Raw genomic sequence first — 27,117 nt, 5'->3', positions numbered from 1 at the left:
GATTTCTGTCTTTCGGCAACGGTTTTCTGATACTAGTCCTTTATTAGTGATTCCGGTGATGAGTCCTATATTTTTTTTATAACACACAATTCTTGTCTCGACTCCAGGGACGGATGTGAAATAGATTCTTTTAAATAACGATAGTGTGAGATGAAGCTTTAAAAGACGAACATTTCCAACTTTATTGAGACGCAGAATGTCTCTGGAAGACCCGTTTTTCGTTGTCAGAGAGTGAGTCACTTGTCAAACAATGTTACAGTTTCTGTCAACAACGTTCAATTCGTTGTGGAAAGATTATGTGATTATGAGAATACATATTACTCTAGCCGTATTGTATACAAAAACCCACTTCAGAATTTGCTTATTTCATTTTAACTGTAAGAACCCATACTATATTGCCAACACTACTATTGTTAAAATAATTCTGTCAATGCTATTGTGCCAGTCCCATGGCCATGTACACATATATGCATCACCGGTTTGAGCAATCCACACCCCTAACCCGCCTCCTCAGGAAAATTTACCTAGAAGTCTCTCTCAATATCTGGAATGAAAGAGACATATGTATAATATGAAAACAGGCATTACCTGAAACGAGTGCAGCGTCTACCGAATACTCATATACAGTGCTTTTTTTTTTTTTTTTTTTTATAATATATAATGAATTATATAACAATATTGACACAGACTCAGCAATGAAATAGACCGATGGAAAATAAAAAGCAATTAAAATGAAAGCATTTGAGTGAATTATACAGTTCAGAGGAAATACAATTGCTTTTGGAATTTAAAAATGCCCTCGAAGTTACATTATTGTTGTGGAAACAGTAAGTCCCAGCAAAGAAAATTCATATTGAAAGTATTGTTTATTTGATTTAAGTTATACTATCTGTATTAAAAAATAAGTATGGTAAGGTATTTTAGGATCTTCAAATTAGGACTGAGCACTGTAACTCTATACATGTACACCTGCTGCTTCGAATTCCGTGATGAACGGTTTTGGAAGCATATAGTATTTGATGAAGGATTTTGGAAGCATAGTATTTGGAAGTTACCATTAGTACAATTTTTTAAACATATTACCAGTAGATAACTCGCTTCTCACGGCCATGCAGAGAGAAGAACTGTTCTTATTAATAAAATGCATCAGCTGGTTGATGTAATTTGAAGGGTTCTGATGTTAATTAGTAATATCTCATTTAAAGCTGATTTAGATATAGGCCTATAGCAAGATTGTCAGAAAATCCCTACTAGGTTGAATAGTTTTCACATGAAGCAGAACTGTAAATAAGCATTTTATGAAATCAATCTAAACAGGTCAAATATAAAAGTCTACATATCCACTGAAGGATATTAGTGTAGAATGTATACATGCCGGCATATACATGTACATGTACGGTAACAACATAATAGTACTGCAAGTCAAAATACTGTACTAGATTAACAGAAATTGAAAATTGATGAAATAATTGTTTGTCATTTATTTTTGTTATTTTCCAATTCACAGTGAAGTACAAAAGGCTGTTCAATCATCTAGAAATTTGTACGAGCGATGGTGTGAACTCCTGGACAACCCAAAGTCTGTATCTAAAGAGGAATATGATTGGACAACCAATGAGTTGAGGAATAGTTTGAGAAGTATAGAATGGGACCTGGAGGATTTGGAGGAAACTGTAGATATCCTTTATACCTGATTTGTAACCTTAGTAAGGTGTAGGTGCTTTCTTCCAACTCAGATAGGGAGAAATTCTCTTTAGAGCATTCAAAAGATTGTTGGTCTTACCGTCTATATATAGTAAACCAGGGTCTCCCATTAAGTCCCTGGCATAACCATTGAAAGATAGCTACCTTGATCAGTTACATATGCATTAATTTTCATGAGAGAATTTGAAAGAAGCTTATAATTAGCAGGTGGATTCACGGATACATTTTTAAATGGGATATTGGAGAATTACAGAATAAATCTGTATCCTGTATGAATATATACTGTTAACAAAACCTTATGTAGGGTTGACTACTGAAAGGTCCCAAAAGTACAAATGTAGATGATAAGTTTCCAATTTCTTAGAATTCTAACGTTATTTTTACCTTTGTACACATATTAACTTGTGGCCCATGATGGCTTTTTGGTTAGTATTTATATATTCCTTTGCTGGTTAAATGTCACTGCCACAGTTTATATCAAGAGAAAACAACATTTTACACAGCGTATATCAATTCATCTTTAGTCTAACAATATATTTTATATGCATTTGTATAAAAAAGTATCCGGTGATTCCAGAGAGGACCATAGGTTTCCTCCCCATCTGTCTCTCTGTCAGGAGATCCGCTCAGTTTTCCACACTTTTCTCAGCCATGCTTCTCAAGATATGTTGGTAAAAGTTGGTATGCAACTTCAGTATGAGTAGCTACAGATAAAGATAAAGTTTCAGGGTTTTTGAGGTAAAGGTCAAGGTCACTGTTACTATTTTATGCTGGGATACAGATTGAGGACATGTATTGCATTAGCGATACACAGGATATTTGTAATGTATAATGATAATTGAAATTCCATGACACTAATTGTAACTGTATTTATTATGGTAAATTTTCTTTAACAATTGTACGTATTGTGGAGAAGAATCCCAAAAAGTTCAAAATAGATACCTCAGAGCTGCTTGACAGGAGAGCTTTTATTGATCGGACCAAATCAGCTGTTCAGGTAAGTTCAAGATCAATTTCCCATGAGATAATTATACCCTGTAACAGCAATTCAGGACGCTTTTGTGTCCTGTTCATGCTGATGTTGGTCTGGACTTATCAGAATATACAAATTGTCTTGTTACTTAATATCAGTATAAACTTTTTTTAAGAACTGTTTTAAATTGTATCAATGAAATTTGATGCTGAAATATATTTACAACCTAAAATATGAATGGTTGCATATATATAAAACCTGCATATCAAAATGCTGTAGCCTAGGCAACAAAAACAACAGAGAGATTGTTGTAGAAGTGAAGTTGTGAATTTTTATTGATTTGGTTATTGAATTTCACTCATTCATATTATAATGCATAACAAACCAATACAAATGTTATTTTTTACCCTCTCCAGCAAATGAAATCCCACTTAACCAGTCCCAAAGCTAAACCAAAGGAAGATCTGGGTCCTCGACAGGTAAAATTGAATGTCCTACTAGTGTTCAGGCAATCATGACTATCTTAAGTTTATGAAATTGTGTAGAATAAAAATAGAATCGAAACATGAAATTAATGTATTCTGTAAGATTCTTTTTTGAAATTATAGCAATTTTTAAATTAGAACCTTGTCTTGGTGAACCAAAAGCAAGGGAATGCATGTATTAACTTCTAATATGATTATATAGTACATATGTACACGGTATATGTATTGTACATAATGTGTATATGGTGAACATTTATAGTATTTTTGTTCAGTGATTCACAATTAGAGTATTTTTGTTTAGATTTCATGACTGTATTTCACCATACAAATTACAGCATTTTTGTTGAGATTGTATGGTTATATTTCACCATATAGTATTTTTTTCGAATTTTATTATTATGTTTCACAATGCATATTACAGTATTTTGTTTAGATTTCTTTATTATATTTCACTATACAAATTATAGTACATCTGTATTTTTGTTTAGATTCTATAATTATATTTCACTATACAAATTATAGTACTGGGTATATTTATTTAGATTTCATGATTATATTTCATCATATAAGTTACTGTATTTTTGTTTAGATTTTATTATTATATATCTGTGTGCTTTTTAGGCATTAATATCCAATGGTGCTGGTAAACAATATGACCGTTACACCAAACTTGACCAGGATATGGAGCAAGCCAACCAGAGGTTTATTGATGATACTTCCCAACAACAGCAGGTAATACAACATTATACAAAACAAGAAATTCAATTCAAATGACACTATTTAGAATATTCATTGTACACAATTTTAAATGGCAAATAGAGTCACTCTTTTATTTCAATAAACTGAATCTTGATAGATGCTGTTCTTCTTACACTGAAAAATTGTAGATGTTAAGCTCAGAAGCATGTCATATGTAACTGAAGTATAAAATATATAAATATACAGTTGTGTAAACACTGAAGTATTAAACTGTTGTTTTTAGCTCCTGATGGAATCTCAGGATGATACTGAAGTATAAAACTGTTGTTTTTAGCTCCTGATAGAATCTCTGGATGATATTGAAGTATTACTGTTGTTTTTAGCTCCTGATTGAATCTCAGGATGATATTGAAGTATTAAACTGTTGTTTTTTGTTCCTGATAGAATCTCAGGATGATAATGAAATATTAAACTGTTGTTTTTTGTTCCTGATAGAATCTCAGGATGATAATGAAGTATTAAACTGTTGTTTTTGGCTGCTTAGAGAATTTCAGGATGATAATGAAGTATCAAACTGTTGTTTTTTGCTCCTGATAGAATCTCAGGATGATATTGAAGTATCAAACTGTTGTTTTTTGCTCCTGATAGAATCTCAGGAAGATAATGAAGTATTAAACTGTTGTTTTTAGCTCCTGATAGAATCTCAGGACGACCAGTTAGACAAGATAGGTACCAGTGTTGGTGTGCTGAAAAACATGAGTCACCAAATAGGCAACGAACTAGAGGAACAGAATATGTAAGTACATATGTATGATGTAACCCAGCTTGTATGAATTGAACACTCCAATTATATGCTTGTATCTGTTCTCTTTATTCAATCTCCCTACCTATATATGCTTATACAGTAATATAAACTTCTACAGGAAGTCCGGTTTCTTTTATTTGAAATCTCCACTGTGCATTTTATCCTGATAAAATATAGGGATATCATAAACAAATGAAACAAGTTTCATAAACGATATTAAATACAATAAAATAGTATAATGGCACCATCATTGAGAGCATTGTCATGTATTAATTATTTGTGATGAAAAGAGGAATATATACATGGACGATTTTTTGAGAAGTAGTGTCTGTTATTTAAAAAAAAAAGAATATAGTAAATACAAAGCCACTGTGTTTCCTCTGACAGCATGCTAGATGATTTTGGGCACCAGATGGATACAACAGAATCTAAGATGGATGCAACAATGAAAAAGATGGCTAAGGTTTTACACATGTCTAATGGTAGGTACTTAACACCATATAATACCTTGTATCATTGTCTAATGGTAGGTACTTAACACCATATTATACCTGGTATCAATGTTTGATGGTAGGTACTTAACACCATATCATACCTGGTATCATTGTCTGATGGTAGATGCTTAACACCATATTATACCTGCCTGGTATCAATGTCTGATGGTAGGTACTTAAACACCATATGATACCTTGTATCAATGTCTAATGGTAGATACTTAACACCATATTATACCTGCCTGGTATCAATGTCTGATGGTAGGTACTTAAACACCATATGATACCTTGTATCAATGTCTAATGGTAGATACTTAACACCATATTATACCTGGTATCAATGTCTGATGGTAGGTACTTAACACCATATCATACCTGGTATCATTGTCTGATGGTAGATGCTTAACACCATATTATACCTGCCTGGTATCAATGTCTGATGGTAGGTACTTAAACACCATATGATACCTTGTATCAATGTCTAATGGTAGATACTTAACACCATATTATACCTGCCTGGTATCAATGTCTGATGGTAGGTACTTAAACACCATATGATACCTTGTATCAATGTCTAATGGTAGATACTTAACACCATATTATACCTGCCTGGTATCAATGTCTGATGGTAGGTACTTAACACCATATTATACCTGGTATCAATGTCTGATGGTAGGTACTTAACACCATATTATACCTGGTATCATTGTCTGATGGTAGATACTTAACACCATATTATACCTGGTATCAATGTCTGATGGTAGGTACTTAACACCATATTATACCTGGTATCAATTGTCTGATGTAGAGTACTTAACACCATATTATACCTGGTATCAATGTCTGATGTAGGTACTTAACACCATATATACCTGGTATCAATGTCTGATGGTAGGTACTTAACACCATATTATACCTGGTATCAATGTGTGATGTTAGGTACTTAACACCATATTATACCTGGTATCATTGTCTGATGGTAGGTACTTAACACCATATTATACCTGGTATCAGTGTCTGATGGTAGGTACTTAACACCATATTATACCTGGTATCAATGTCTGATGGTAGGATACTTAACACCATATTATACCTGGTATCAATGTGTGATGGTAGATACTTAACACCATATTATACCTGGTATCATTGTCTGATGGTAGGTACTTAACACCATATTATACCTGGTATCAATGTCTGATGGTAGGTACTTAACACCATATTATACCTGGTATCAATGTGTGATGTAAGGTAATTAACACCATATTATACCTGGTATCAATGTCTGATGGTAGGTAATTAACACCATATTATACCTGGTATCATTGTCTGATGGTAGGTACTAAACACCATATTATACCTGGTATCAATGTCTGATGGTAGGTACTTAACACCATATTATACCTGGTATCAATGTGTGATGTAAGGTAATTAACACCATATTATACCTGGTATCAATGTCTGATGGTAGGTAATTAACACCATATTATACCTGGTATCATTGTCTGATGGTAGGTACTAAACACCATATTATACCTGGTATCATTGTCTGATGTTAGGTACTTAACACCATATTATACCTGGTATCAATGTCTGATGGTAGGTACTAAACACCATATTATACCTGGTATCAATGTCTGATGGTAGGTACTAAACACCATATTATACCTGGTATCATTGTCTGATGTTAGGTACTTAACACCATATTATACCTGGTATCAATGTGTGATGTAAGGTACTTAACACCATATTATACCTGGTATCATTGTCTGATGGTAGATACTTAACACCATATTATACCTGGTATCAATGTCTGATGGTAGGAACTTAACACCATATAATACCTGGTATCAATGTCTGATGGTAGGTACTAAACACCATACTATACCTGGTATCAATGTCTGATGGTAGGTACTTAACACCATATTATACCTGGTATCAATGTTTGATGGTAGGTACTTAACACCATATTATACCTGGTATCAATGTCTGATGGTAGGTACTAAACACCATATTATACCTGGTATCAATGTCTGATGGTAGGTACTTAACACCATATTATACCTGGTATCAATGTGTGATGGTAGGTACTTAACACCATATTATACCTGGTATCAATGTGTGATGTTAGGTACTTAACACCATATTATACCTGGTATCATTGTCTGATGTAAGGTACTTAACACCATATTATACCTGGTATCATTGTCTAATGGTGGGTAATTAACACCATATTATACCTGGGATCAATGTGTGATGTAAGGTAATTAACACCATATTATACCTGGTATCATTGTCTGATGTTAGGTACTTAACACCATATTATACCTGGTATCAATGTGTGATGTAAGGTACTTAACACCATATTATACCTGGTATCAATGTGTGATGTTAGGTACTTAACACCATATAATACCTGGTATCAATGTCTGATGGTAGGTACTTAACACCATATTATACCTGGTATCATTGTCTGATGTTAGGTACTTAACACCATATTATACCTGGTATCAATGTGTGATGTAAGGTACTTAACACCATATTATACCTGGTATCAATGTGTGATGTTAGGTACTTAACACCATATAATACCTGGTATCAACGTCTGATGGTAGGTACTTAACACCATATTATACCTGGTATCATTGTCTGATGGTAGATACTTAACACCATATTATACCTGGTATCAATGTCTGATGTTAGATACTTAACACCATATTATACCTGGTATCAATGTTGGATGTTAGGTACATAACACCATATTATACCTTGTACTTTGTACATTGTTCTGATATTCTCCCTACTTATTAAATTTTTCTGATATTCGTTCTGTTCTGTTTCAGATAAACGACAGTGGTGTGCAATATTTGTTCTCCTAGGTGTGTTACTTATTGTTGTAATACTTTTCATGGTGTTGTGATTCAAATGGAAAGCTCTTGTCGCAATACAATCTGACCTCTGGCCATTCCCAAGGTCATTCATAAAAACTGTTATCCAATCTGGACCACTGATGTGAATTCAAACAAGCAGATGATGCCTTTCAAACACAACATACACTTTTTGCATCTCTCGTCCATCATTTTTTGGCAAGAAATATACATGCAAGTTCAACATTCTAGTCAAGTTACTTGTATGTATAGAACTTAAGCTTCAGCTTGCTATAGTGATGGTGCAGATCTGATCCTATCCATTTCATTAGGCCTATGACTATAGTACCAGCATGTTACCATGACTGTTATCTGAAGAGATTCCCTTGGTATCTTCAGGATCTCTAACAAAATCACTCACAACTGTTTTAAAAAAATCATTGGATGATATTATTTTTACATGTCGAGTACTTCCAGCAGAGAACCTTGTCAACGAAAGAGTAAATCCAACTGAGCTTTAAGGCAAAGCAAAAAAATTTTGTTGTTTTCCATTAACCTACAGACCCAAATTTTTTTGTGGCTTACCTAAACTTTCTTTCACAATTTTTTCTTATTATTATATGCACTGTTAAAATTAAGATCACCATCCTAAATAATCTTGATATTTGTTACAAATTAAGGTTTTAGTTACCTTCCTGCCAGACATTTTTCAAAATTGACTGGAAACAAGCAAATTTTTTAGCCTCTAGTGTCACAATTGACATGTTTGTTGAGGTCATTCTCATTCACAGTAGATAAAAGTTGTATAGTTCAAGTTGAAAATAATTATAAATAAGGACAATTAGATGTAATTATTTGTAACAAGTGTAAATTAATGCACCTGAAGTTTATAATTAATGCACCTGAAGTTTGTACTTTAAAATCGAACAAAAATAGATGTGATGCTTTTGCCTTAGTAAAGTAGATGAGGGAACTTATACCAGGGAACACTATATTCTTTTGAGATGCTAAATTTTCTGTCTTCTTATTTGATGAAAATGGCAACAATTAAATGTTGGAGAACTTTCCCAGTATAGAGTATTCCAATTTAAGGAATATATTGAAAAATGTTTTATGAAATGAGCTTTCTTTGTACCTAAATTCCGCTGACAAAGTCAGGATTATAAGCACCGATTATTTATTCTGTATTGTTACTATCATGAGAGATTTGTTTTTTGTTTTTGGGTGCTCGAGGTTGTTACGATGGGGATGTAAGCTAATATTATTTGTGAAAGTGAAATCAGTTTTAAACTGAAAGGTACTGATGTTTTTAACTGTGTGTTATTTATTTTTCGTGTATTTTTAACTATGTGGATAATGTATATTATACAAAAATTGTATTTTGTGACCAGTTAACAGATCTAGTGATACGATAGAAGGATATTTTTAGGATTTTATTACAACGCATGCTATATACATGTATATTAGTCAACAATGCATCGTTTACATTCTACATTCTATAAGCACTGATAATTAAGCTTTGCATCATTTATATACATATACTTGAAAAAATAGAATCAACATGACAACTGTGTTTCACATATAAACTTCATATAAAATTGTTATTTTCGGGCCTAACGGCCATCTTCAGGCATTACATATATATCCTGTCTTACTGTGATCAGGGCTATGTGCAAGTACCCGGTAATAGTGAAGAGATTTATCAGTTAACTTGGTGAAAGATGAAACAGACTTTAAGGCTAATTAGATCAGAACGTATTTGAAGTATTACTTTATTATGCACAGAATAATAATGTACTTATACTGGAATTGATTACGATGGGAAAATATGTGTAATAAATTAAAAGTAAACAGAGTTTGTAGCATAGCCCATTTAAGTCTTGTGCAGTGGTTGCGGTTAACTTACAGCAATTAGCATAAGGTTTTTAACTCACTTATTCCATGTTGGCAGAAATATGTCACAGAAGTTTTTATTTAATTTCTTATCACTTGGGATTTTTTGCCCCCTCTCTGATGTATTATAAAGTCATTATACTTGAAAACCATACAGTATGCTACAGATTAGTTCATCCTGTTACTTATAATTATAAAGCAGGGCCCAGTTGTTCATAAGATGATTAGACACAGTTCAACAACTAATTTTAAAATCCTGATAAAATCATTTCTGGTGAAGCTAACTTGACATTTTTTTTATGAAACTATTAATATCACTCATCAGTCTCTTCCCACCTGCCTATTTTAAGGAATATACAAACACAGATTTTAAAGTAAAGGAGAAATAAAACTTTCTCTAATCGAAAGATTAAACTTATCACGTTTTGAACAACTGGGCCCAGATGATAAATAAAAGTAAAGTTTATATGTGGCCAGTGGCTGGGGATGAATAAAAGTAAAGTTTATATGTGGCCAGTGGCTGGGAATGAATAAAAGTAAAGTTTATATGTGGCCAGTGGCTGGGGATGGTGGACATTTACTGTGGGTACAAGAGGGTAATTTTGTGTATAAAGAAAATGTACTTCATTTATTTTGAGAACTTGAAGGGTGCACTTACAAAAAGCGACTTTATGGTGAACATGCATTGCAGCCTATACTATAGCGAATTTATAGTGAACATACATGGTAGCCTATCTATGCTTTAGCAATTTCACGCTGAACATGCGCTGTGACCACTGATCAGAAGAAGAATGAAGTGGTAGAGAGTGAACTAATATTATTGGTGCATATATAGAGGGGTATGTACATTTTCCTTATAAAATGATCGACCAAATGATGTTAAAAGTTTTACTTCTGAATCAGTTTCTGTAAATAGAGGGTGGTATACACATTTAAAGTAAATATTAGTATGTAGATATACAATGGCTGGACCAATGTACATGTATACTTGTAGTATGACTTAACTACTGTATATGGACCTACTTTGACAGTCATACAATGTGTTATGTTGTAATGATGTGTTGAAAAATGGAGCAGAACTTCTAATATTATGTTGAATATCCAGAATTCTAGTAACCCAGATTAATTGAGGCTGTAGGTAGTTGAAAGCTCTGTGGTGCAAGTAAACTTAACATTCCACAAAAGCCAGATAGTAGCATTGTACACTACTTTAATTTTTGAAATGCCATTTCGTGTTTGGTGCATGTATTGTACAGAAGTTTTTGAAGCGTTAAATGAATTATTTTGTACATTGTGCTAGCCAGTTATCATATTTCATCTCATAAGCTTACTATGTGATGAACATAAGAATTGTGTGCTTAATAAGACAAGTTATATTAACTATTTATAGTAGCGGCAGCTGATGAACAAACAAAAACAGATATCACTGGTATATGGACACAATATTGTGCATCTATTACAAGGGACTCGGTTATCTTAAGCTTTATCGTCGTTATGTAAAAATGATAAGGATACCATTCCTTTCATCTTCCTTGAAATGATTGTTAGATATTCAAAATCCAAGGGTTTAACTGTGATGTACTTGGCAACTCCATCCACATAAACAGATTATGAGGCTCTATTCTCACCATCTTTGTTTTAACGTGTCATAGATTTCTTGCTACCTCTTTCTCTTTGATCTCTTTGACAAAAACTCACCGAAAATACAAGGCAGTATAGCAATAAATCTACCTGCTTTGGTGTACTGTTTGTGACGCCTATGATATCTTCTAAGAACAAGTATATCTAAGACTAACAATTGGTCTGATTTCATGTCTGTGGCCAGTCAAATGACTCACCTTGAACCCTCAGGTTTGCAATGACATGCAGTAGTCATGTTTTAATAGTGCAGACAAAGGCAGGTGTTACAAAGATTAAGGCAGGAACCCTTGGATTTCAAAAGAGGGTTCAGGTGTGTAAAAAAATCAGTCAGTTTTCTCAGAATTTTTGTTTTAGTTTTTAAGTCAGATAATAAAGAGCATCATCTCATACACATTTACATCTACAAGGTATTTAATTGTCATTGCTACAGTATTATTGTATCTCATCCCTAGAAAATGTCAAATTTGACTATCTCCAGTATTATCAATATCTATACCCTAGCATTTTGAACTGTTTAGGGGCTTCATCATTCTGATAAACCAGAGTTACTTCCCTTTGGTCCACTCTATCATAAGGTATAGTGATAAGCTTGACAACCATCGAGAATGGGGCTTCTTCAGATATAGTAAAGTAGTTGTACATTAAGCAGTAATACAGATGTGCTGTAATTGTCACAGTTCAGGTTTTAATTTTTGATTTTATAGAGAAAAGATGAAAAAATAGTTGGGAGTTTGCACCTAACTCTTTATCCTGTATATTATATTTAGTTTACCTTGTTGTACAGCGTGTTGCATGTAGATTTAGTACATAGATAAGACACCAAAAACACAACAATGGTTGTACTTTAATTATGCAGGTGTACAGTTCTTCTTTAAGTATTTTGTTATTGTTTGTATAAAGTGCTAGTAAAGGAGGGATAACATTGTCTGATTTTGAGAAGCATCACCCGATCTTCTGTGTCTGTATCATGCATGTTGTAAAGGGACATAACTTTGGTAATATTTCATAGAGTCCAACAAATAGAATTTGGGAATCCCTGTTGTTTTTTTTAATTTTAAATATCAAATGAAATAACGCTTCCTTTGAAGAAGAAATTTTTAACTTAGAAATTTGTGTATGTGGTGGTGGGGGGATAATAAATTAAGGACCAAACAAGGGGCCACAATCTTTTATTGACTTTCCTTTAGTTCTTTTAGTTATTGCCCTTCATTTTTATCGTAAACTTGAGGATTATTTGATTATCATTGCTACCTAAATTTCTTCATATTTAATGCACAATGAATTATTTGTTTTAACAAACATGAAAGGCATTTTGTTTTTCAGCTCCTCTGTGATCTGAATATTGTGAAGGAAAATGGCAATTTCTACATTTTTTGTAAAATACAATCTCTATATATACCATACCCATTGAACTAATGAATGTGCTATATTTTATAAAGGTGTTCACTGTTGTGATATGAAACAAGTCAATATGCATATTCTTCACTTACAGACATTAAGCTGCAATAGAATTAGGTTTCCTATTATATAACAGAAGTTAAATTGTATTAAAAACTTCATTTTCAGTTCTCTTGATCTAAAATATAAGGGTACATCTGTCATCATTCCATCATGACTAAGACTTGAGTTGTATATCTTCATCTTTTTTCTGAAAATTTGTTTGAGTTAGAATCAGTTGTCTATCTACCATGGTTTAAACTTAAGAGATCTATATGTTACTTTCACTGAAAATCTAAAAACTACCCCTTCTTACTTTCCTACTCAATTTGATATCAAAGAGACCACCACATCATGACACCGATATTTGTGATTTGATAACTAGTCGAAGAGTACTGCCTTAGTATTTCTAGAATCTAAAACTTTAACATAGCTTTGATTGGCACATGTTCTCTTCTGAGCTTAACTGACTATGTGTTAACAGTGAAGACAGGAAACAAAAATCTGTTGAACATTACTTAAATGTGAAATCTTAATTGACTTACATTAAGATATAGTGATAATTGTAAACCTTCCTTTCACCACATCAATGCTTTCAGCAACATTTCACATTCATATTCACATTATATTCAGATAATTTCTATTTTCCTTCTCTGAACTAGTCTTTTGACAACATGTTTTTAACCTGAGTCAGATACACCAATTCTGATTGACTAATCTAGTTTTCGGTAAAAAAAACCTCTCGCATACTATTTCCCTGCAGTTTTGTTCATAGGGACTTGCCACAAATTCCCAATCCACGGTCCATATTACCTGGGTTTGTAATTTGTGCCAAATCCCTATGGTTTTGTTTGCCCTTTTACTCTGTTAAGAAGGCCCAATTGGCCTCTTGTTAATTTTTCTTCAAGTTGCCGCTACTTTTCATTTTATCATGGTTGTTAGAACATAGGTCACACAAGTTTAGAACTTAAACTTTACCTATTGTAGCTGCTTCATACCAGTGATTATCATTATAGAGAGTTGCATCTGTTGTACCTACTTTTATCAAATTGCATTTTAAATGCTACAAGGGTTTTATTTTAAAACAAAAATGATGAGTTTGATATGTTAAAACCACCAGCCACAATGTACTTCTGTAACATGCACGATGTGCCTGACTGTAAATTTGTATAAAGTATATAGTGTATATGCCGTGTATTGATGAAATAAACATCTATGCATGGCAAATTGTGTTGCTATTGTTCTGTTCTTCTATGCAAATATCTAAAGGGTTCTGTTTTTACAGCAAATATGGGTTTGGTTTAGTTTTACATGAATCTAAATAGAAGAACTAAGCTATCTGATAAATGATTTCAAAGTTCCCCATTGTTATTTTTCCTTTTCTAGATAGTGACCTCCTGCATCCCCTCCCCAACATCAGTACTCATATTTACATGCCCCTTTTGATTTAATATTCTTGGGTTTGTTAGAATTCTCTTCAATACAATTTCCGTGATAGATGCTAACTACTGACAAAAAAGTAAACAACAAGACTTTGAGAGATGCAGGTTGATGAAGATTATGGGAACATTTTATGGTCGACATCATGATCCCATTTGGGACTGTTCTATTTCCTTAGCTTGTGCAATATGAAGAGTGTCTCGATTGCTGCGATTGTGATACATTTGTTTGCAATGTAGCGTCACATGATCTGTCCAGCCATAGGTGAGCTAAACATCTATGGTCCAACAACCCCTCCCCCAACATCTACACCTACACATGCCCCTTAACACATAACAATTGAATAACAGACGGAAGCGCATCTTGCTACATATGTATGCCATTTGCTGTGGCACTATTTTAAGCTCGCCTGCCCGAACGGGTCAAAAAGACTAAAATCTTCAAGCAACTTCTTTGTTCAAATGAATAGCATTGAAGTTGCATTGAAGGTCAGACTTCTTCTCAATAACCAATAGGCTCAGGGACTTGGTATTGGGCCTGCAGCATGCTGGGGTGAAAGGCTACCAATTTATTTAAATGAATGACCTTTACCTACATTCAAGGTAAGATTGGCTAAAATCTTCAAATGACTTCTTCTCCATAACCAAGAGGCCCATGGACTTGATATTGGGCCTGTGGCATCCTGGGGTGGAAGGCTACTGAGTTTGTTCAAATAAATAACCTTGACCTTCATTGAAACAATGCTTTCTCGATAGCCAAGAGACCTGATATAAGCCAATACTGAATAGTGTGCTGGAATGAAATGCTAGAAAATTTATTGACCTGAATAAACCTAGCCTAATCTGATATTTGAATAAAATGGTATTCTACATAGTATCTGCAGAAATGACCTAGATCAAAAAGTTGCTGGAGAGCCAGGTGAGATATGGATACATGCTGATTGGGCTTCTTGTTACTTTTAAAAAACTTCTTCTCAATAACCAAGAGGCCCAGTGACTTGATAATGGGCCTGTAGTATGCTGGGATGAAAGGCTACAAAGTTTGTTCAAATAAGTAACATTGACCTTCATTCAAGGTCACATGGGTCAAATAGGCTAAAATCTTCAAGTGGCTTCTTTTCAATAACAAAGAGACCTAGGGACTTGATATTGGGGCTGTAGCATAATGGGGGGGGGGGGGGGGGGGGGTGGCTATCAAGTTTGTCAAACTGGAAGCCGTCGCTCAGCCTTGTTACACTTTCTGATGATCAAAGACATTTTGGACACCTTCAGATGTAAATGCAGATGAAATTTAAACACGAGCAGCACACGTAGCGATTTATGGAAGAATAATTGTTTAGTACATATTGTATATCGGAGATAGTGCTAGGTGATAAACGATGACTATGAAGAAGCGATAACATAAGCAATAAGAATCCTTATGAAGACTGCCATGAACAAAAAGACTTGCCTATCTCCTATTCTACCATGTTTGCTATACAACGCCAGTTTTGATTGGTTTAAAACCATGTATTATTTTCCAATAACCCACTCTCGTGCCAATAATACACGGTCGGGAGTCACGGCTGTAACAATTTTATATATCTAATATTCACCCGTTTTACAAAAGGTTACTATAGCCAAGTGGGCTAATGGGTTACTCTTTCAATAAAAAATTTTAGAGTTCGAATCATACGGAAGACCCCCTTTTTTTTTTCTTTTTTTTTTTTATCTTTTTTTTTATTTTCAAAATCAATGCCATATAATAGATGCTCTTGATCGTAGTACTGTATTGCCTGTATATTTCATCAACAAATAATGCAATACTCAAGAAATAAATTACAAGGTTTTCTCAGGGTTCTTTGCTGTTTTTCTATTAGAAAGAGGTCGATCTCAGAACTAAACAGTACATGGTAGAATAGAAATAATCAACTTTGACTCGTGTATTGTTGCAGGATATACAACTCGGGACTCGGATATTTTGCAATTTTAATTAATAACTCAGGTCTGCGGCCTTCGTTATTAATTCAATTGCAAAATATCCTCGTCTTCGTTGTATATCCTGCAATAATACACGAATCATCGTTAATTATTTCTTAAGTATACCGAACAACTCCATATTGGATATGGGAAATGGTGCTAGCGGAAATATGTATACACCGTCATTCTCTAGCGTCATCTCGCATATACCCGACACGACCTTTCCATAATTGTAATTGTTGGTCTGTCAGTGGTTTAATTACATGTAAACTCACTTGAAGGGTACGAATGTACAACGTACATGTACATCTTTGTGATGTGCATGATGAGGCAAGCAAATCAGGTGGCACCTCAAAGTAATAGCTTCACTACGTTTGTCTACATTTTTTTTTAACTGGCCTGGTCTAAGAGTGCCAGACGTGGTTTTGATCCAAAAAATATTTCCATTCAACCAAAGATGATGTTTTCATTAGATTTGGACAAAAGTCAGCTATTCCTATAAAGAAAGAAGTCTTTGAGAGTGTTTTGACACTCCTCTCGGGCAGATCAACCGTAAACGTTTATAGAAAATTGGATCCCCTTAATTCACATTAGGATGCCTCAGGCCAAAATCTATTCAGGAGCGCATGACTAGTAGCGATTTTAGGAAAACTGACGAACGATGGACGCTGCGGCATGACATCAACTCAACGAATGACTAAAATGTGTCTTGACTTAAACAACCTGCTTTTATTTGGATTTCTTTTCAATTATTGACAATACCATAAGTTTTCATCACAATTTTCAAATTGCATTCACTGTAAAATATGTAATTACAAATCAAATAGTTCAAATACTGCCTTTAAAAGTTAGATTATATAAAGTACAAACATGAATGTTTGATCAATGAGCACGTAATGTCTGCAATTTAAGTTGAAATTAAAGTGTTCTTGTCTGATTATCATTGTAAAATCACTTCATTGGCATCAATACCATCAGAGTAAATTTTCGTGATTGGAGTGATAGATCGAGAACATGTTTGATAAGGAATATATTAATCACTTAACCAAGCAGTGTCTGCTCTTCGCCACTTCTGTATACCACTCTGCGACGTTTGTACATTGTTAATATGACGACCACGCAGACAAACAGGAGAGTTGAGACCACAGACAGGGCAGCCACCATCCCGTTTGGTAGAGCTTGGTGATCCTTTGAGTCTGGCGATAATTTAAGCTCGTCGTTCAAGCCCAGTTTGTAGTCTGCATCTATTTTCTGTGTTTCCTTATCCTTAACACTGACACTTGAAATGGGAATGCTGGAATTATCATTCTTTGAACTAGCGTTTCCATACGTCATCGGCATTGTTGGAATATTTATCAGTTGCATTTGTTCCTCGAAATCTGGACTGTTTCTGAAGACAAGTTTAGCTTTTTCTAAATCCAATGTGGCATCCTGTATTTCGAGCATGTCCATAGGTAATTTTGTCCACGTGTTGGATGTAGGGTCGATAAAAATTTCAGTCGCTTCAACATGTCTGTAATTTGGATAAGCCATAAATGGAGGTTTCCTTACGGAGGGCAAACCATTATCGGATATGGTTTTTATTTGTGCACAATATTCTATTTCACATTCACTAGACACCAGCGCAAGATGACTGCTAAAACCTGTCGGACATGAATGTGGCCAATGGGATTGATCGGTTTTCGCACTAGCTGCAAGAGGATTACCATTTTTGCAAGTGAAGAATCCTCCAAACGGTGCCGAGAAAGGGAAACCGGAATCAAAGTCTTGTGTAACGCAGACCGTCAGACCATCCAAGAGTGGAAGTTTGTTGAAGTTTGGAGGACAAGAACTTCCTCCTGTCATAGGATTGCCAATGTGTGGCGTAAAAAGCCCTCCGAACATATAACCCGAAGATTGACGTACGTCTCCGGTAGCGACACACCAATACGAACTAACAGTCACACTTCCGGGGACAGGGATATTCGTGCACTTTTTACCTAACCAGACTTTATACCAGACTCTGTGGCATTCACGAGTGGTTTCTGTTTTGCCTATGTTAGAACTGTCGAGTAGAACAGGGTTGAAGCCGGAAGGACAGGACGATTCACCGGTGAGAATATTTCTCTGGATGTAGCCCGAACAGTGGTCAGATTCGAAAACGGCATCTTGTGTACAAGTTTGATACACCCCACCAAACGTAAAGTTAGTCGAAGGAGGTGTACATGTACCGTCGTCAACATTGGCATTTCGATTAAAATTGGGTTTGTTAACATCTGTACAACCGCGATATGTATTGTACTTATAGTAAAGATAAACCGCGTGCTGAATGTGATTGAACAAATCAGGAATTATGTAGTTTGGAAGTTCCGGAAACGCAGAAGCGGTTATGAAATATTATAAAGGGGTGCCTTCTTTGTCAATTGCAACCATATTATCATCTACCCCTCTAGCCCAGTCATCAAGTTGGAAATTTTGCGGTTGGTATGAAGGCCCCCCATACGTTTTAATAGTAGAATGTGTCACATTGTTGGAGAAATCCGCAGAAACTTCTACTTGTCTTGTGGACCCACCTGACACGTTTAGTCCCAAAGAAAACGATGTACTGAGAGACGCAGCAAGACTCGTTTCTTTTTCACCACGAGTTGAAACAAATTCGGAGCTGACATGTTGAATCTGTACAATCACCGCTCCTGCATTCATTCCAGTCAAAACATGAGTTCCGAAGTCCCTTACCAACAGTTGACTCTCGTAACGAGCGACAGCAGTTTCATTTGTCTGGATTAAATTAGCAATTTCCATAACGCGTGCTCTAAAGGTTGGATGGAAGGACGTGTCGGGTTGGAGTTTGGCTATGTATTTCACATACCTCGCCTGGGTGCGTGCAATTGAAGATTTCTGTCCGATCTGGTTCTCTTTGACGGATTGTGATTCCGCTGAAAACGTGCCGTCAATACTGAAGAGTCCGCTACTATACTTTGCTGCCACGTTGATGGATTTTGAAGTTGTTTCCTTATAATCCATCCAGGAAGAGTAGATCTCCGAGAAGGCATCCAGTTTACTTGACTTTACAGGTGTTGTTACTACACCATCCGGAATGAGAAATTTCCCGTCATCTGTTGTCCGACACTCAGAGTAAGTGTGTTGTATCACCTGTCCACGCCCCTTGTTTTCCAAGTTATCCCAGCCATTGCCCGGGAGGACTTCAAAGTGGGTCAGATTGAACGATCTCATTTTGTCCTCACACCCGCTTGGACTGCCGATCGGTAGTCTGTCTTCGTGTTGGTTACCATGATGTAACCTGGCAGCTTCCAACGCAGGTGTATGCAAAGCTATCCCGAACACAAACAATATTAATATCAAGCTGATTGTTCGCTCCATCTTGAAGTAATTCGGATTTCTATAATCGTTCAGAGACAGCATTATCACGATATATATATGTATATATGCTGATTAGAGTTTGTTATCTTATACCCAAGGTCATTTATCGAAATGATTAGTACTCGTGGTGTAATATACCTGGATAATGTTGCTTACATTTCATTAAGATCTTATCTGTCATTATATCTGACTTAACTCCCTCTTTGATTAACTGCTGTCCCTGTATAATCTATGCTTACGTTTTTGACATATCTCCATATCATATCTATGAATTGCTTACCCTACATGTATGGGTATCGCATAAGTTGAACAAGTCGATTAAAAATGCCATATGCTTAATTTGTTTATACTACGGGTATATAATTATGTTCCGATGGCCATTACAGTCCCATTTGAGGCTACAGTGGACAAAACCGAATGGACGTGACACACCAGGAGGAGAATCGAAAGGAGCAACCCTAACATATCGTGATTGCTGTGGTTTTCAAGATTTTCAATCGTTGCCACAGCAGTCACGCAACCAACTGGAGCCTGTCGTAGTAAAACGATTTGAACGCGAGAAAACATGTCAGTCCATGAGCTCAATGCACATTTGTAATATAATTCCGATAGGACAGCATCGCGTGAAAGCCACACATTAAATTCATAAGTGTTTCTCAGACCCCGAAAAAAGAGTAGGGAAGGGTTGCAGTTCCGCGTTCATGGAAAATTGGTCCCCCTTCACATTGGGATGCCTGAAACCTAAGTCCACTCTGGTGTTCATGACTATAAGCGATTTTAAGGGAAAATTGACTGACAGACGACGGACGCCGCGGCATAAAATCAACTAACCAAATGAATAAAATAACTCCAAAATTACACAACCTAAGTTTATTTGGATTTTTTCAATTTTTCATAATATCATACGTTTTCATCGCAATTTTCAAATTAGCATTATATTCACTGTAAGATATGTAATTACACAACATATACATGTAGATGTAGTTCAAAACCTGCTTTTAAAATCTAGATTGTACCCAGGACATGCATATGTTATATCAATGAGCACGTAATATCTGCGATTGAAGTTGAAATTAAAGTGTCTCGTCCGATTATTATTGTAAAATCACTTCAATAGCATCAATACCATCAGAGTTAATTTTCGTGATTGGAGTGATAGATCGAGAACATGTTTGATAACGAATATATTAATCACTTAACCAAGCAGTGTCTGCTCTTCGCCACCTCTGTATACCACTCTGCGACGTTTGTACATTGTTAATATGACGATCACGCAGACAAACAGGAGAGTTGAGACCACAGACAGGGCAACCACCATCCCGTTTGGTAGAGCTTGGTGATCCTTTGAGTCTGGCGATAATTTAAGCTCGTCGTTCAAGCCCAGTTTGTAGTCTGTATCTATTCTCCGTGTTTCCTTATCCTTGACACTGACCCTTGAAATGGGAATGCTGGAATTATCATTCTTTGAACTAGCGTTTCCATACGCCATCGGCATTGTTGGGATATTTATCAGTTGCATTTGTTCCTCGAAATCTGGACTGTTTCTGAAGACAAGTTTAGCTTTTTCTAAATCCAATGTGGCATCCTGTATTTCGAGCATGTCCGTAGGTAATTTTGTCCACGTGTTGGATGTAGGGTCGATGAAAATTTCAGTCGCTTCAACATGTCTGTAATTTGGATAAGCCATAAATGGAGGTTTCCTTACGGAGGGTAATCCTTTATCTGATATATGTTTTAATTGTGCACAATATTCTATTTCACATTCATTCGACATCAGTGCAAGATGACTGCTAAAACCTGTCGGACATGAATGTGGCCAATGGGATTGATCGGTTTTCGCACTAGCTGCAAGAGGATTACCATTTTTGCAAGTGAAGAAGCCTCCAAACGGTGCCGAGAAAGGGAAACCGGAATCAAAGTCTTGTGTAACGCAGACCGTCAGACCATCCAAGAGTGGAAGTTTGTTGAAGTTTGGAGGACAAGAACTTCCTCCTGTCATGAGATTCCCAATGTGTGGCGTGAAAAGCCCTCCGAACATATAACCTGAAGATTGATGTACGTCTCCGGTAGCCACACACCAATACGAACTAACAGTCACACTTCCGGGGACAGGGATATTCGTGCACTTTTTACCTAACCAGACTTTATACCAGACTCTGTGGCATTCACGAGTGGTTTCTGTTTTGCCTATGTTAGAACTGTCGAGTAGAACAGGGTTGTAGCCGGAAGGACAGGACGATTCACCGGTGAGAGGATTTCTCTGGATGTAGCCCGAACAGTGGTCAGATTCGAGAAACGGCATCTTGTGTACAAGTTTGATACACCCCACCAAACGTAAAGTTAGTCGAAGGAGGTGAGCATGTCCCATCTTGAACATTTGCATTCCGATTAAAATTGGGTTTGTTAACATCTGTACAACCGCGATATGTATTATACTTATAGTAAAGATAAACCGCGTGCTGAATGTGATTGAACAGATCAGGAATTATGTAGTTTGGAAGTTCCGGAAACGCAGAAGCGGTTATGAAGTAGTATAAAGGGGTGCCTTCTTTGTCAATTGCAACCATATTATCATCTACCCCTCTAGCCCAGTCATCAAGTTGGAAGTTTTGCGGTTGGTATGTAGGTCCCCCATACGTCTTAATAGTAGATTGTGTCACACTGTTGGAGAAATCCTTAGAAGCCTCTACTTGTGTTGTGGACCCACCTGACACGTTAAGTCCCCCTTTACCGTAAAGTCCTAAAGAAAACGATGTACTGAGAGACGCAGCAAGACTCGTTTCTTTTTCACTATGAGTTGAAACAAATCCTAAGCTGACATGTTGAACCTGTGTAATCACCGCTCCTGCATCCATTCCAGTCAAAACATGAGTTCCGAAGTCCCTTACCAACTGTTGACTTTCATAACGAGCGACAACTTTTTCATTCGTCTGGATTAACTTAGCAATTTCCATAACGCGTGCCCTAAAAGTTGGGTGAAAGGACATGTCGGGTTGGAGTTTGGCTATGTATTTCACGTACCTCGCCTGGGTGCGTGCAATTGAAGATTTCTGATCGGCTTGATTCTCTTTGACGGACTGCGATTCCGCTGAAAACGTTCCGTCAATACTGAAGAATCCGCGACTATACTTTGCTGCCACGTTGATGGATTTTGAAGTTGTTTCCTTATAATCCATCCAGGAAGAGTAGACCTCCGAAAAGACGTCCAGTTTACTTGACTTAACAGGTGTAGTTACTACACCATCCGGAATGAGAAATTTCCCGTCATCTGTTGTCCGACACTCAGTGTAGGTGTGTTGTATCACCTGTCCACGCTCCTTGTTTTCCAAGTTATCCCAGCCATTGCCCGGGAGGACTTCAAAGTGGGTCAGATTGAACGATCTCATTTTGTCCATACACCAGCTCGGACTGCCGATCGGTAGTCTGTCTTCGTGTTGGTGACCATGGCGTAACTTGGCAGCTTCCAACACAGGCGTATGCAAAGCTATCCCGAACAAAACCAACGTACAAATCAAGCGGACTGATCGCTCCATCTTGAGGTATTTTAGATTTATATTATCATTCGGGGCTGCCTTACATATATACCGAATGAGGCGTGTTATCTTGTGCTGAAGCCATTTATCATAATTATCAGTACTCGTGATATAATATACCTGAAATTGCATTGTGATAATGTCGCTAAAATGTTCGTCATATCTGTCATTATTTCTGCCCATTTGTTTTATTACTGTTCTGTTGTAATTTATCATAATTATGGCATGTACCCGTGATGATATTGTATCTTTGAACCTAGCATGGTGATAATGTTGCTTACATTTAAATCAGATATGATCTGTCATTATTTCTGTCCTTACTTCCTCCTTGATTAACTGTTAACCATATGTACGCTGTGCGTATGCTCTGTGACATATCACCATGTCATGTCATATTTATAAAGAAGCCTGATATGTTCATGACACTGCTTAAGTTTAACAAATCGATTAAAACTGTACGCATTTTCCGTGGTGCGGAAAAAAATATTGTGTGCTTAATTCGTTTACACTATGTTCCTGGTGGCCACGGCAATCCCGTTTGAGGCCACAGATGGCTACCTTAATGAAAAAATTTTCTTCCCCCCCCCCTGGATATTTCATTAAAGCAGTTGACATGATTAATTTCCTCGGTCACCATGTGATGTTTTAAGAAATATAGCATTTGAAAAGTCCTTAAAAATAGAGGAATACGAGTACATGTATATTAATCAGGTCAATTGCTGCAATCGAAAAGTCCGGATAAAAAAATATTTCATTGAGTCTGACCCCTGTGTTCCAGTGGATAAAATCGGATAGGTGCGAGACAACGCGGGAGGAGGACGGGGGCAAAATGTGAATGGCGGGGGCAAGATTTTTAAACTTACAAAAAGTTTGCCACAGCATTCAAGGAACTCCATTCTGCCATAGTGAATCGGGTTGAACCTGAAAAAAAACATGTCAGTCCACAATAGAACTCGGCACACACTTGTAATATATTTCCAATAGTCTACATTATTGAAAAAAAAAAAACATTAAATTAACAATAATGGCTAGAACTCAGCTTCTAGGACTCGTCAGTGATGTTAGAGACACCATACAGCTGTGTCGACCTTATGCTCATTTTAATCTTCCTCTAGGTCTCGTCATCAGTGAGGGAGAAACAGCTGTTTCTTCCTTCTATGACTTATCAGTAATGTTATGGCCTCCGTACAGCCGTGTCGTCCCTTTAAGTCTCGTCAGTGATGCTAGGAACTCCGTTTGCAGTCGTATCGTACTCCTTCTAGGACTCGTCACATCAGTGATGCTAAGGGCACCATGGCATACTGCCATTTCGTCCTTCTATGGCTCGTCTTCAGTAAGAGTAGGAACAACAAACAGCTGTTTCGTCCTTCTGAGACTCATCAGTTGTGTTAGGGACATGATACAGCTGTTTCATCCTTCTGGGACTCGGTGATGTTAAGGACATACAGCTGTTTCGTCCGTCTAGGTCTCGTCAGTCAATGCTTGCTGGGACCAAAATTACGGACTAGCTACTGACCAAGTTTTTTCCTGAGTTTAACGCCAAGTGTTGCAATTGTAACAATTGATAAACCGAGTACTCCGTCATTTAATTTATATATATATATATATATATTTAGCATATAAGAAAAAGAAATCTGTCCTCGCGAAGGTGAATGTATAAAAAATCAGGACCGAACTTTTGTTTATTCTTTCGTTACTTTGATATATATTTATATATATCATTCGGTCTTATAGTAGAAACCTTGAGTTTTGACACGTACCATCTACCAAGAATATGTGGCATGCAGGATCAAACCGCGTGGCAACGACGAACTGGCAGTTTGCTGTATCTACCGTGGCCCAAACAGTAATGAGGAGAACAATTCCGACCTAAACTCCCTAATGGCTGAAATTGAAACCGTCGACTGTACTCATAAACTTACAATGGGAGATTTCAACTAAAAGGACTTAGACTGGGATGCTACCGTCTCAACAGCAGGGGTAAATCATTCATCAAGTAAGTTTCTTGAAAAGATCCAAGACAATTTTTGGAATCCATATCAACCAGATTCCGCCATGGTCAGAGACCTTCTCTCCTTGACCTCATTTTTACTAACGAGGAGAACATGATAAATAGTAATACAGAGAAAGTTTAGGATCAAGTGATCATTTATCTTTAATTTTCTGACTTCCTGTGCTATGTGGATATGCCATATAACACTGAGGACTCCAAACGCCAAAAACTTCTACAAGGCAGATTACAATGATATACGTGATGAACTCTGTGCGGTCAACAAAGAGGAACTGAACCAAATACTGGATGCCAAACAAGGATGGAATAGTCTTAAGGATTCCTTATCTACAATTATTGACAAACATGTACCCGTTCATAAGACTAATGCCAAATACAGTTTGAATCAGACATCTCTCTCATCAATAAAGGATAAACACAAGAAATGGCAAAACATATCTGCACTGTAGTTTCGCAGAGAATACAAAGGCAATACAAAGAGGCAAGAAACTTGGTGACTAGAAACATTAGGAACTATGAATACAATTTTATAAAGGATCTTGCAAACAAATCAAAACTGACCCTAAACTGTTTTGGAAACATATGCAATGAAAAACTAAAACAAACTTATCTGTCCAACAAATAAAGAAAGTGAACGCAGAACTCACAGTTCATGACAAAGACATAGCTGATGCCGTGGTACTTTTTTTTCGAGCGTTTCAATAAAGGACCTCAACGTTGCTCCTCTACCACATCCCGAAAGGCATATACAACGAACCTCTGGGAACCGTTGAAATAACTGATGAAGTTGTAGAAAAGGCAATCAAGCGTTTAAAACCAAATAAAGCTGCAGGTCCGGACAATCTTCACCCTAAACTCATTATAGAGGCAGCAAAAGAACTAAAGGAACCATTTTCCATAATATTCAACAGGTGCTTGAACCAGTGCAAACTACCAGAAGATTGGAAACATGCCCACGTTACTCCTAACTACAAAAAAAACGGACAGCGCGGTGACCCTGGCAACTACAGACGAACTAGTCTAACTTCAGTGCCGTGTAAACTCATGTCTAACTTCAGTGCCGTGTAAACTCTAGTCTAATTTCAGTACCGTGAAAACTCATGTTTAACTTCAGTGCCGTGTAAACTCATGTCTAACTTCAGTGCCGTGTAAACTCTAGTCTAATTTCAGTACCGTGAAAGCTCATGTTTAACTTCAGTGCCGTGTAAACTCAAGACTAACTTCAGTGCCATGTAAACTCATGTCTAACTTCAGTGCCGTGTAAACTCATGTCTAACTTCAGTGCCGTGTAAACTCATGTTTAACTTCAGTGCCGTGTAAACTCAAGACTAACTTCAGTGCCATGTAAACTCATGTCTAACTTCAGTGCCGTGTAAACTCATGTTTAACTTCAGTGCCGTGTAAACTCATGTCTAACTTCAGTGCCGTGTAAACTCATGTCTAATTTCAGTGCCGTGTAAACTCAAGTCTAATTTCAGTGCCGTGTAAACTCATGTCTAACTTCAGTGCCGTGTAAACTCAAGTCTAACTTCAGTGCCGTGTAAACTCAAGTCTAACTTCAGTGCCGTGTAAACTCATGTCTAACTTCAGTGCCGTGTAAACTCATGTCTAACTTCAGTGCCGTGTAAACTCATGTCTAACTTCAGTGCCGTGTAAACTCAAGTCTAACTTCAGTGCCGTGTAAACTCAAGTCTAATTTCAGTGCCGTGTAAACTCATGTCTAACTTCAGTGCCGTGTAAACTCAAGTCTAACTTCAGTGCCGTGTAAACTCATGTCTAACTTCAGTGCCGTGTAAACTCATGTCTAACTTCAGTGCCGT

General features: G+C 36.4%; 2 protein-coding genes and 1 pseudogene across 2 annotated transcripts; 1 reads left to right on the top strand and 2 right to left on the bottom strand.

Annotated features, from left to right (window-relative positions):
* The first annotated feature begins 58 nt into the window (after positions 1-58).
* LOC117321851 (syntaxin-6-like) lies at positions 59-14,226 on the top strand. The gene is made up of 8 exons (XM_033876441.1): positions 59-231; positions 1,508-1,677; positions 2,607-2,701; positions 3,094-3,156; positions 3,784-3,894; positions 4,551-4,657; positions 5,054-5,148; positions 8,001-14,226. Exons 1-8 carry the CDS (start codon positions 197-199, stop codon positions 8,075-8,077), a joined length of 753 nt encoding a protein of 250 aa, XP_033732332.1. The 5' UTR covers positions 59-196; the 3' UTR covers positions 8,078-14,226.
* Positions 14,227-17,102: 2,876 nt separating this feature from the next.
* LOC117321850 lies at positions 17,103-19,768 on the bottom strand (annotated as a pseudogene).
* A 1,180-nt stretch (positions 19,769-20,948) lies between these two features.
* LOC117342576 (macrophage-expressed gene 1 protein-like) lies at positions 20,949-23,286 on the bottom strand. Its single transcript, XM_033904771.1, has 2 exons — positions 22,333-23,286; positions 20,949-22,163 (listed from the first exon to the last, which is right to left on the bottom strand). Exons 1-2 carry the CDS (start codon positions 23,284-23,286, stop codon positions 20,949-20,951), a joined length of 2,169 nt encoding a protein of 722 aa, XP_033760662.1.
* Between the last annotated feature and the right edge of the window lie 3,831 nt (positions 23,287-27,117).

The sequence above is a fragment of the Pecten maximus genome, chromosome 2 (assembly GCF_902652985.1).
Source record: "Pecten maximus chromosome 2, xPecMax1.1, whole genome shotgun sequence".
Lineage (NCBI taxonomy): Eukaryota > Metazoa > Mollusca > Bivalvia > Pectinida > Pectinidae > Pecten > Pecten maximus.
The sequence above is the reverse complement of the archived record's forward strand: the minus strand, read 5'-3'. Positions and strand labels throughout refer to the sequence as shown.